The following is a 12,801-nucleotide window of genomic DNA, read 5'->3' on the forward strand; positions in this document are numbered from 1 at the left end:
AGCTGAGGCTTCCCCAATTCTGCTTGTCTCCACCTGGGGTGTGTTTTAGCATGGGGTGTGTTTTTCAAGACTCCATGGCATTGTCACCTGTGTCACATCGATGCCATTTGAACAGCTGGGGTGCATATCAGAAGGCCCCTTGGGTGAAATGCTTGATGGATGGATCTGCTCTTGTGAGAAGGCGCCAGCTAACTGGGTCACACCAGCATCTCACCTCCTCTCACTGTGGGAACCATTTCCTCCTCAAGTAGGCAACCAAACCGTTGTTGCAAATAACCTGAACCCTTGAGGCCACCCAGAGCTCTCCTGGCTTTATGCAACTCACGCATGACACCAACACCAACGATTTAAAATCCACCCCACCCACCTTGGTTTCCTCAACTTTCTATCTTTTAATGCCCTGAGGCTGCTTATAAAGAGAAGACATGGCTTAGACCCCAGAAGGAGGCAGTGGCTGCAAGTCCCCAGTGTCAGCTCTGCTTGGCCACTGCTTGATCTCACACTCTGCTGCCCAGCGACATGGAGGTCCCCAAGGCTGCCCTGGCTGTCCTGCTTCTCACCGCGACACTCTGTTCCCAGACCTGCTCTTCCTTTTGTGAGTCTGTCTTCCCTTCTCCCTCTTGCCCTGCCCTCCTGCTATCTGCCTGTGGCTTGGACCACAAGGCCAAAGTCTTGTGGCTTAGCCGCTCCAAGTAGAGAACTTCAGAAAGATCTCAGAGACTATTTCCTGAGAAGGATTTTCTTTCCCATGAGGTTTTAGCAATTCTGTTGTCCAGCTCTGGGAGAGAGTGGGAGGAAGTCCCTTTCTAAGGGTAGAAAAATGGACGCCCAACTGGGATTTCGACAAGAGGTAGAATCTGTGTCCAACTGGTTCCCAGGGGTGTGGCCTTGGCTCTCCTCATGAATTCCAGATGCAACTACCCAGGGAGAGGCAGAAAAGGAGTAGTTTGTTTAGAAAACTCAATTCCCTACAGAGAGACAGAGAGACCCCCAAGCCAAGATAGACACTGAAAGAGAGACACAGAAATAAAAATGTCCAGGAAAAGATCTCTTCCTTCTGGATCTCTTTGTACCCACATTGCCACTCCAGAGAAATACTGTCTTCTTCCAGTTCTTCCTGACCCTCAGGGAGTGCCTGGCTTGTCCTTTCTTCTGAAGAGTGACTTAGGGTCTTTCTGTTCTGTCTCTCTCAGTTGGTGCTGACACCCCCACCTCCTGCTGCTTCGTCTATATCTCCCGGCAGATTCCACGCAAATTTGTGGTCGACTATTATGAGACCAGCAGCCAATGCTCCAAGCCCGGTGTCATGTAAGGCCCAGTCTTCCTGCTCAGCCTAAGGAAGGAGATGGGAGGTCTGGGGTGAGGCACCCCTTGAAGGATTCAGCCTTCTGAGACCCATCAGAGCACAGTATGCCAAGGGAGGCCACTGCCATGTTTTCTCACCTGGTCTGGTGCCTGTAGGGAGTCCTGGAAGACCTGTCCCTGGACAGAGGGAAGAGAGAGTTGAGGTGACAGTAAGAGGTTGGCTTTCTGAGTGGACTCCCACTGGAGACCTAGAGAAGGTCATGATCCCCAAGATTGAGGGCACATTTTGTGAGCATATGGATAGACCCTGAGAGGTCTGAGGCAGAGGAGGATGGAGGGATCACAGTGGATCCAGGATTCCCCTGCTAGATTATTCAGTATGTAATCCTTCCACCCTTCTCCACAGCTTCCAAACCAAAAGAGGCCGAGAGATCTGTGCTGACCCCAGGAAGGCCTGGGTCCAGGAATACATCACCAACCTGGAGCTGAACGCCTGAGTGGCCTAGAAGCTACAAGAAAGGTGTTACATCTATGTGCAGACTGGGGGGGCAGTCACCTGAGCCAAGGCAATGACCTTGGAATTCTGGAGGCACCTCTCCTATGGGTCACACCCCCACCCCCAGCCACACGCTACAGCCCTTTTTAACTTTAATTTTAGTTTTTGTATCTTATTTAACTTTTGTAATTTATTTCCATTGTTGAATTGTGTGATGTAACAAATATTTCTGCTGACATCTCACAACATCCTCTCCACCTCCCCACGACCCTCCCTTTTCTATTCTCACACTCAATATGTGGATCAGTCAGCAGGATTGGCACTGTCTTGTAGCTGTTGTATCATATATATCAAACAACAAATGTTTACGGAGTGGTTTTGCCCAGCACGGCTCTTCAAAATATTGAAGGTCCTTATATAAAAGGTAAACCAGCATTTTCCTTGTGATGACTCCATTGATTGTGGTTTCCCAACTAATCAGAGCCACAGGTTGAGAAGAATACTGGGGGTGGGGGGGAGTTTCAAGACCTCTGAAGAGGGACAGAAACCACAAGAAAGGGACAGAGTGCCAATACCGTGGTGCCAGACACTTCCTGGAGATACTTTCCTGGAAAGTTGAAACTGACTCATTGTTTTATCACCAAATCATAATTGATGCAATCTAGGAAATCTTTCTACTTAAATGAATACCAAGATGACGCACACTGTGGTATATATTGGTGCATGTGAGTTCATTTTCACAAGTGAAGCTTTCTTCAGAATGATGGTTGATGTCCATTGAGGGCTTAGCAAGTGCTGGGGGATTGGGAGCCTATGTCAGTGACACTCTGGCAAACCTGCCTGCAAGGGCTACCTACCTGCCAGCTGGCTGAGAGCCCTGATCAGCTTCTCTGTTGTTCCACACTCTACTTTCTGGGAGAATATTCTCCATAGCCATATCTGGGGGGAGGCTTGGTGGCTACAGTGGTCAGAATTATAAATAAAACTACAGAATGAATAATTTTTTAGTGTATGTCCCATGCAACCAATATTTGGGATATACTTATAAAAATTATTCATTGTATATCTGAAATTCAAATTTACCTGGGGATCTTGTGTTTTATCTGGGAACCCCACTTAGGGTGAATACTTTTATAGAGGTTGTCTATTTCTTGCTGGATATGGATGCCTAAGGGTTGGATTAAGTTCAAAGCAGTGCTTTTCAACCTGGATTTCATGTTAGAATCACTGGGGAAAGCTTTCTAAAACTGCAGTGTTATGAATTTAGTTCAGGTTTAGTTAGGTGGGGCTGGGCATCAGTGATTTTAAAACTCCCCTGGTGATGTTAACACACAGTCAGTTTGAGAACCACTGTTGGGGTGTAGTCATCAGCTGTTTGGGCCAGCCTTTGGGGTTTCAGAGTCAACATGGCTCCTTTCTAATTTTTCAAGCCTTCTGATCTGGTTTGGGTCACTTCCACTGGATGGTTATTTGGATGCAGAGAATCTGTCAGTCAAGGTCACTGCTAGAAGTGGGTTCAGAATGCCTCTCTTGCAGCACAGCGCGTCTTCCCTTTTAGAGACATACCCTCTCCCCTGTGTCACTGACTTCTATCTCCACATTGCCCTCTGCTGCTGAAACAGTGCCATCCATGGGTATGACCAACTCCCCGCCTCTGGCTGCATCCTAGCTCTTTCTTCATGAAGAATGTGATTGTTCATTTTGTCCACAAGATAAATATTTAAAAGGAGGAGGGGTTCTGCAGAGAGGATGGATCTGACTGTTTCTGGGCCCTGTTTTTTCATCCTTCCTAATCTCCCATCTTCCCATTTCTGCTTGTACTAACATCACCTTGCAGTGGAGAACTCTGCTTTTCTAGTCAGCAAGCCCCAGGTCACTGGTGTGCAATCAGCTTGGTGTGCAGCAGCAAGCCAGAAAAGGGCTTCTCTTAAGGAAACTATTTTTTCCCCCTTTCTGCTATCAGACACACCAATTTCAAAGTGAGCAAATCTCTTTCTCAATAGACTTTACTGATTTATGCAAGAGTTAGTCAGTCTCCAACATCCTGAATTTTCCTGTTTGATGCAACCGTGCTAAGAAGATGGACATACTAAGAATACATAATAAGCCATGGGGGTAACCAGCTGGAGGTGTCCTCACTGACTTCGACCTCAGCTTCTTCCCTCAGCCAATTATACGTTCGTTGTGGGGTGTGTGCTACTTATGGCACTGCACCAGTTAGGGATACTTTGAGTTATAGTACCAGAAAGGCTGACTCAATCTGACCTAAGGGATAAAGGGAACCTGTTAGCTCACGTAACTGAAGCTTCAAGAAGTAGATTAGCTTCAGGCAAAGCTTGATCCAAAGCTTTGGATACATGGTCCTCAAGTATGATGATTAACCATGTTTCTTTCTGCATTTCTGATTTCCCTTCAATTTTAGAGCTTCATCCTAGGATGAAGCTGTAAATTGAATCACTTTGCTTGTAGGCACTTTCAGGTTTTACAAGTTACCCCCTTGAAACCCCTTCATTGGGCTTTGAGAGGAGGAAAGGGGATGACCTTACCTTCACAAAGGTGGAACCCACTAGGCTAGCCATTCTATTTCCTTTCTGTCTCCCCTGAGAGTTAGCAAATGATATTGTTCATCAGGGAACTATGCACACAGAGGACCCCTGAAAGAGAGAGACAGAGACAGAGAGAGAAGGAGAGAAGGGGAAGGAGGAGGGGGGAAAGAAAGAAGTATTGGGAGCAGCTGTGTTTCTACCACATGGACTGAGTTTCCCACCGGATTCCTAGAAATAACATAGCTAGAGTAAAGAGTATGTACATTTAAACATTTGGTAGGAACTGTGCCATTGCTCTTTGAAAACCCTATAAAAAATTCCACTTTTTGATACTAAAAAAAATAGATCATTTAAAACAAAATGAAGTAAGTATGCCTTATCCAAAAAATTAATATATGCTTGCATTTCTCGTATGTATGTTGAATTTCTCCCTCTTAAATTTTACAACAGAGACCATGGCTGAGTCTACCTTTCTTATACTTAAAAACATCATCTAGGCCAGAAGTCAGCAAACTTTGTTTACAAAGGGTCAGATAGTAAATGTTTATGGTTTTGCAGGCATACAGTCTCTATTGCAAGCATCAACCCTGCCACCGTAGTGGAAAAGACACTATGTAATAGAATAAAACTTTATTTACAGAGACAGGCATCGTGATGGATTTGTTCTGAGGACTATAGCTTGCTAACACTAATCTACATAATCTAAATAATTTGGCATTCACAATAGAAGTCTTGTTTTGTATATTGGTTGATTATTTTTTTCCATCTCTAATGTTAGCCACTGCTTTTGTAGAGCATGGATTCTAGGAAACTTATATCCAGGTAACATGTCTATTACTATATGCACTTTATTAAGAAAAGAGTGGTGGGGCGCCTGGGTGGCTCAGTCGGTTGAGCATCCGACTTTGACTCAGGTCACGATCTTGCGGTCCGTGAGTTCGAGCCCCGAGAGTTCGAGCCCCGCATCGGGCTCTGGGCTGTTGGCTCCGAGGCTGGAGCCTGCTTCCGATTCTGTGTCTCCCTCTCTCTCTGCCCCTCCCCCGTTCATGCTCTGTCTCTCTCTGTCTCAAAAATAAATAAAAGTTAAAAAAATTAAAAAAAAAGAAAAAGAAAAGAGTGGTAAATCCTTGTTGATGAATTCATTGGTTTTTGGTCCTCTGTGCATGTAAAATCACTTGAAGTTTCGCTAAAAGTATGGATCTGTAGATCCAAACCCAAGGAATTCTACTGTGAGCATTTTTTAAACTTAAAAAAAATTTTAAGAATGTGTATGTACTTTTGAGAGACAGAGAGACAGAGAGACAGAGAGACAGAGGTGAGTGGGAAAGGGGCAGAGAGAGAGAGAGGGAGACACAGAATCTGAAGCAGGCTCCCAGCTCTGAGCTGTCAGCACAGAGCCCGACACTGGGCTCAAACCCACGAACCACGAGATCATGACCTGAACTGAAGTGGGATGCTTACCTGACTGAGTCACCCAGGTGCCCCCTATTGTGAACATTTTAAACAACCATCCCTGGTGGTTCTGGGATGCTCTGAGAAATGCTGGCACAGGTTTGCATCTTATTTATTAGCTGAATGACGATGGCCAAGTTGTTTTAACTCTCTGAGCTGACATTTCATCTTCTGTCAAATGGAAACCTTGGTGAAATTGTTAGGATTTATAGGACAGTGCATAATTCTTAAGAAATCTTGGTTCATGAGAAAAATAAACTTAAATGCATGAATTTTTATTAAGAATGAATATGCTTAGTACATATACATTATGTGCTAGGTGCATAATATTTTATAGAATAATCATTGTTTTCTAACATAATGTTTTATTTTTAACTTTCAGGAAAATGTAGATACTGGTATAATTGTCATTTCCTTCCTGCTGAGTTCTCCTCTTCAGATTTTCCTACTCTTTGCCCCCATAATTTTTCCAACCAGAGAGCCTGACTTTGTCACAAAACAAAACCAATAGAATCACCCGAAAGACTGGTTTGCTTTTAAGAAATTCCATTATTTCACACAGCTGAACACGGAAGTGGTAAATAACATTCTATAAGTATTTGTTGGTTGATGGTTTTGAAACAGTTTCCCCCTTGAAAAAGCTAAACATAAGCACTCACCTATACCCTATGTGTCAACCACTGTGTGATTGGAGGTGGGGTGTGTGTGTGTGTGTGTGTGTGTGTGAAAGAGTATGGTAGGATCTCTCCCTGCACGTGGCCAAGAATGCATGGAAACACATTACAAAAATCAGTCTAAATAAATTTAAATTGACATCAAGAAGAGGCCCAGAACCAGCACTTAGCACAGTAGCTTCAGGAGTTGAAGGAACATTCCCTGAGCTCAGGTCCCTGCTACCTAATCTGCCCACAGACGTAACCAGTTTCTTGTTGCTTCCAGGTCACTCAGGGTTCAGTGCCAAGGTCAATGATGTACTTGGCACTAGGACTTGATGGAGCTAGCACCAACCTCTGGCCTCTTTGGCTGGGAAGCTGTGAAGAAGGATAGAATTATAAAAATTGAGGAATCAGCAGATTTCCTGGTCCCTCATTGATCCCGCTGACCCTCGCTCTGTGTTGGCAAGCTGAGAATCTGCCTACTTTCTTGGGACTATTTCTCCAACCTCAGATTCCTAGACCTTTCCCCAATGACTTAGGGGGTTTCCTCAGGAATTCTCTCCCCTGTCATTTCCTACTCTTTCTTCTCTGACTAGGGCAGCTCTTCCCTGGCTCCCAGGTCCCAGACCAGATTAGAGAACACTCCCGTGGCCTCTCCTTGTGTTCTGCCACTGGATAGGACCTCAGAGCTCCGGGTTTCCTAGAATGGAATCTGCTGATGCCTTCACAGGCTGTTTCTTATGCAAAGTCCTACTGGCTCCATTCCTGCATGTCCTGCCTCTCCCCATGGGCAAGAGGACCAGCCCTTATGTGGCTCTGGCTACTGGTCTCATAATAGCCACCTATCATTTTGGTAGGGATCTGCCAGGGGACATAGAAAAAGCAGCAGATGCTTGAGGGCCTTTGACTACGGTGAGGAAAGGAGCAGCCTGAGCCCGAGTCATTTTTCATTGGAATAAGTGAGCCATCTCCTTCTGCCCAATGATAAAGTCAGAAGAAAGAAGATGGAGTTAGCATTGTTCAATAGTAAGAATCCTCTCTCTCTCTTTTCTGAGGTTTCATCTTGTTCTTTCATTTGGAACATGTTCTTCTGTTTCCTTACTTTGCTTGACTCTGTGTTTGTTTCTACGTATTAGATGAAACAGCCACCTCTCTGAGTCTTGAGGAAATGGCCTCGTGTAAGACAGGAAACATCATCCAACCTCGCCCCAGCTCTTGGTATCTCTTGAAACTTTGTGACTCTCCAAGCATCCAGTTTTATTTTTGATAGTTCTTGGTTGCTGAAGGCATGCCAACACCTGTCAGTGTCCCAAAGGAGAAAATCCCTGTAAACCCCTAGGTTTTTTTGTTTGCTTTTTTTTTTGCAGACATAATTCCCTTATAATTAATACTTCCTAGAAAATGGAGTTTGATGTTACTTACAATTATGTCAACATTCATAGAAGCTGAACATCACAGGCATATGGGTGGGTGTACTATCATTACAAAATGCCTCTACTTCCCAAGTAGTTTTAAATTTTAGCTATGGAGGTCAGTTACCTCAGGCCAAAGTACCAGGGCAAGGAAACAGGGTTTTACAGAGAGAGGGTGTGTGTGTCGCTGTTTGTGCAGTACCCTGAGTGTGGTAGCCTCTTCTCCCCAATTGGTAGTCTCTGCTGCTATAGTCCCATGAGACCAGAAATGCACCACAAAAACTGGGATGCCAGTGTGCTGCTGTGGAGCCAGGTAAAGGGAGAGGGCAAAAATGGTGCCTCCATCTGGGAGGATATCCTGATAGACCCTGCAGTCTGGGTGCTTCGCTGGGTTTTCCAGTTTGCTCAACACTTTGGGTCTGGTGAATTCGAGGCCTGTTGGTTTTCAAAGCCAGGTGTTTGAGGCTCATCTCTCTGGTGCAAGTCTTAACAGTTGGGGTGCCTGATGTGGAGTAGGGTCTCTTAGCTCCTCAGGGAGAAGCTCCTGACTGAGCATCACAGTGCAGGGGTGGGAAGCGGGTGAGGGGTGGGAAGTTTATTGTGAGATCATGTCTCAGTCTCTCCAACCCACCTCCATGTGACTTTTCTCATTTGCCCATGTAACATGGCTGCTTAGCTAGTTTTCTGGTCTTTTTAGAGGAAATTGTCCCCTGTGTAGCTGAACACTCGGTGTATCTATGGGAGGAGGTGAGTTCAGGATTTTCTTGTGGTGCCATCTTGGACTGACAGACTCCTCTACCAACTGTTTTTCCTCTAGTCTGAGGTTTGGTCTCTCTCTCTGCAGCTAATGGAACAGTCTGCCACTTGTTCCAGTTCTATTGGGGAAACTTAACCTTGCTGGAAGAGATTTTTCCAACAAAAGACTGTCTTTGTAAATCACCTATAAGGAAGTACTGGGATGAGTTTGCTACTCAATTGATCACTGGGAAGCAATTGAAGCTGGATTCTGCCTCCTGTTGAAAACCCACTCAGTCTTCCTCTTCCCAAAACAAGACAAGTCCCCATCCTGCCCTCCAGGTACATAGACTAGGATGCTAAAACTCCTTTGGAAAGAAGAGCTGCCTGAATAGATAGCCCAGGGCATTTTGAAAACTCCTTGGGAAATTTTCTATTTTGCTTGGGTACTGCTATCCATAGGACTTTGGCAATATGGTCTGACCCCAGCAGAGAGAAGGACTGCAACAGGAAATAGCAGCAGGAGGGTCATGAAAGGCAGGCTGGGAACAGAGGGCCATGGTGAGGAGGACAGAGGGGGCCCAAGAATGTGGGCCAGAACAAGGCTGTCTGTTGCCAGCCTTCTTCTGGAGTCCCCCCCACCCCACCGCCCCTGCCGGGTGAGCTCTGGACCCTGGGGAGATGGAAACTGAGGGTGACGAGAGAGGAAATTTTTAAGTATAGTGATGGCTTATTGAATTGTATATACAAGAGGGGTCTTGGGTAACCACAAGGCTCAGGGTATTTGCAAGAATTGTTTGAGTGCTCAATTGACTGGGGCTGTTTATAGGGAAGTGGTTTCTACAGCAAGAGGAGGTGAGATGTTGGTGTCATCCCAGGACCACACTTAGCTGGGTCCTTCTCACTAGAGCTCTGTAGTCATAGTTTCCCCGGCAGAGCAAAAACTTCTGTGTTACTCCATAGTTGTTCTAAATTGATAGATGTGACACACAATGATGCCATGAGTCCTGACCAGCACACCCAATTTAAATCATACCCAGGTGGACAGAGCTCCATGAACAAAACCTGGGCTTCAGGAGCAATTGAACATGTAGGCAGTCTTTCCAACACTGCTCATTCCAGAGATATTCCACAAGGGCCCCTAAATGCACAAGGCAAATGGCATAAAGACGTGTTGGATGTGGGCACTGATACACACAAGGAATCTTAAAATGACCTTAGCCTTTGACCTTGATAATCTATGTCTAGGAGTCTGTTTCCTATGTAAATGAATTCAAATATGGAAAAATATTTGTACATTAGAACATTTGGTCTCCAGCATATTGATAGCAATTCAAATTTGGGCCAAGTTTAAGTCACCTGCAATATGGAAATAATGACAAAAATCATTGTATCTTCACTTGATTTACTGTTAGGAAGGCTTTACAAATAGTGCAATGTCAGGGGCTCCTGGGTGGCTCAGTCGGTTAAGCGGCCGACTTCAGCTCAGGTCATGATCTCATGGTCCGTGAGTTCGAGCCCTGCGTCTGGCTCTGTGCTGACAGCTCGGAGCCTGGAACCTGTTTCGGATTCTGTGTCTCCCACTCTTTGACCCTCCCCTGTTCATGCTCTGCCTCTCTCTGTCTCAAAAATAAATAAACGTTAAAAAAATAAAAAAAAATTTTTTTCAAATAGTGCAATGTCATGGGAAATGCTTATGTTATGATGAGGTAAAAAAAATGCAAATTGGCTTGTTTTCATCAGGACCCATTCAGTGTGTTGGGATGTGGTCAATCCCATATATTTTTTGGGAATGCTGTTTCCAGGAAGGAAGAGAAATAAAAGAAGTAAGTATGAGGTGTCCCCTATCATCTATGCCTTTGTCCATCCAATATTAAATGATTCTCTTCTCTGCCTCACTATGGGCAAGCTCAGTAATGGTGGCTCATTTTTCTGAGAGTACTCTCCTTTTCCCCATCCCAAGTCTGATGTTTATATGAAGCAGCATGGGTGATGCTTGTGGTAGGGCCAGCTCTACCCCACTTAGTATGTCCTGGAGTGGACATGCAGCATGGGTTTTTGGTGGTTGGTTTTGTACCCTGAAGAGCTTAATGCTCTTTAGCCTCCTATTTGAGGAATGGTCATTTATAAGGCAACAGGAAGCACACAAGTCAGTGTCTTCTTTTTTTTTTTTTTTTAATTTTTTTTTCAACGTTTATTTATTTTTGGGACAGAGAGAGACAGAGCATGAACAGGGGAGGGGCAGAGAGAGAGGGAGACACAGAATCGGAAACAGGCTCCAGGCTCTGAGCCATCAGCCCAGAGACCGACGCGGGGCTCGAACTCACGGACCGCGAGATCGTGACCTGGCTGAAGTCGGACGCTTAACCAACTGCGCCACCCAGGCGCCCCAGTCAGTGTCTTCTTAAAAATAAAGTAATTCATGGGGCGCCTGAGTGGCTCAGTTGGCTAGGTGTCTGACTCTTGATTTTGGCTCAGGTCATAATCTCATGGTTCATGGGATTGAGCCCTGCATCCTACTCTGCACTGACAGCACAGGGCCTTCTTGGGATTCTCTCTCTGCCGCTCCCATGCTCTCTGTCTTGCTCTCAAAAATAAATAAATAAACTTAAAAAAATAAAATAATACAGGAAGGTAGAAGATAACAGTTCCTAACCCAGAAAGCAAAGGATATAAAGCCCTCATCACATATAAAGTGTTAGCGCCTTTCATATATCAGGAAAAAAGTGCACTGGAAAAAGGCAAACATATTACAGCGAACACATGTTTTTTTTCTGAACAGCATCTATTTACAACCCTCCTGATAGCAGAAACCCACTTTACCTTCTTCTGTATAACGCCAGACTTTAAGATTACATGACATTCATCTAACTCACCGATCCAGTTATGTGCCTTGATTAGCTTAAGCGAATCAATGGAACACATCCCCGTGGCCACAGAGATTGGTTAGAAATTGTGTTTCTGATGTGAGGGTCAATCAAATCCGAAACAACTTAGGGATTTTCTTCAATGGGGACCCAGCCTCTCTTCCCTGTGGACAACGAGCAAGATTCATGTAACGCTGGAAGCTACTGGCAGCCATCCTGGGACTCTGACATGGATGAGAGATCAGAGAAGAAAATAGGACGGTGGGAGGCCACAGGGCTGCTTGTATGCAGCCTTGCCTGGAGCCAGTACCCTTCAGTCTTGGGTCCGTAAGCCTCATTTATTCAAGCCTCTTTAAGTTAGGTTTGTTTGCTTGTTTTCCTCCTTCAAACTACCAGCACCTTCACAAATGCAGAGACCTGTGTCTATGCAGAGATAAAGGGTCTGTTAAAAGTAACAGCTCCCAATTGAAGTGTGGGATCGACTAAACTGAGGTAGGAATTTGCCAAGGACCTCGTTAAATGGAAGTGGTTTTTAAACATTGTGTGCATGGGAATTATCTGGAGCCTCGTGAAAACAGATTGCTGGGCTCCACCCCCTACAGACAGGAGAGGGGAGTGCTCAGGATTTGAATTAAAAAAATATTTTTATTTATTTTTGAGAGCACACAAGTGGGGGAAGGGCAAAGAGAAGAGTAAGGGTACAGAGGATCTGAAGTGGGCTCTGTGCTTATAGCAATGACCTCGATGTGGGGCTCAAACTCACGAATCGCGAGATCATGACCTGAGTCAAAGTCACACACTCAACTGACTGAGCCACCCAGGTGCCCCAGAATTTGCATTTTTAATATTTTCCCAAGTTGATATTCATGCTGTTGTCTGGGCACCACCGTTTGAGAATCACCCTTACATGGTTGAACAGAGCACTATCATCTCTTGGTGCTAAGGCTCTGTGCCACCTAATAAGTTTGCAACATTAAGGAATTTGATAGGAAAGAGTTAAATATTGGACTATAATAGCTACTTCTTGCATCCATCAGTGAACTCCCTTGAGAGTTTAGGCTACATTGAAATCGCCTTATCTGAAACCAGAAAAGGACAAAATTCAGCTTTGCTAAGAAAAGCTTTTCCAACCTGATGACTGAGAGCCAATAATCTGGAATCTCTAAGTGCTAGAAATGCAGAGTTTTCTACTTAAAGCTAAAGTTGGTGCAAGCAGAGGCAGGGAGATGAGAAACAGAATAAGAAAGAACCTATTTCTGCACCTCTAACTCCCCTTCCCCACCTTCTTCTATGAAATATTTCTCCTCCTTACTTAAGGAAGACAGTCTGCTC

At 44.9% G+C, this 12,801-nt stretch overlaps 1 protein-coding gene across 1 annotated transcript; it reads left to right on the forward strand.

Moving 5' to 3' along the window:
* Positions 1–292: 292 nt before the first annotated feature.
* Positions 293–2,236, forward strand: LOC122485250 (C-C motif chemokine 3-like). Its single transcript, XM_043583744.1, has 3 exons — positions 293–595; positions 1,194–1,308; positions 1,712–2,236. The coding sequence occupies exons 1-3, from the start codon at positions 520–522 to the stop codon at positions 1,800–1,802; spliced, it is 282 nt and encodes a 93-aa protein (XP_043439679.1). The 5' UTR covers positions 293–519; the 3' UTR covers positions 1,803–2,236.
* Positions 2,237–12,801: the final 10,565 nt, after the last annotated feature.

This window comes from Prionailurus bengalensis, chromosome E1 (assembly GCF_016509475.1).
Source record: "Prionailurus bengalensis isolate Pbe53 chromosome E1, Fcat_Pben_1.1_paternal_pri, whole genome shotgun sequence".
NCBI classification, from domain to species: Eukaryota; Metazoa; Chordata; class Mammalia; order Carnivora; family Felidae; genus Prionailurus; species Prionailurus bengalensis.

Bases quoted from the DNA above. Each gene is read 5' to 3' on its own strand.
- LOC122485250 (XM_043583744.1), top strand. From the start codon at position 520: ATGGAGGTCCCCAAGGCTGCCCTGGCTGTCCTGCTTCTCACCGCGACA. The intron at 596-1,193 runs GTGAGTCTGTCT...TGTCTCTCTCAG, and splicing joins CCAGACCTGCTCTTCCTTTT to TTGGTGCTGACACCCCCACC. The intron at 1,309-1,711 runs GTAAGGCCCAGT...CCTTCTCCACAG, and splicing joins TGCTCCAAGCCCGGTGTCAT to CTTCCAAACCAAAAGAGGCC.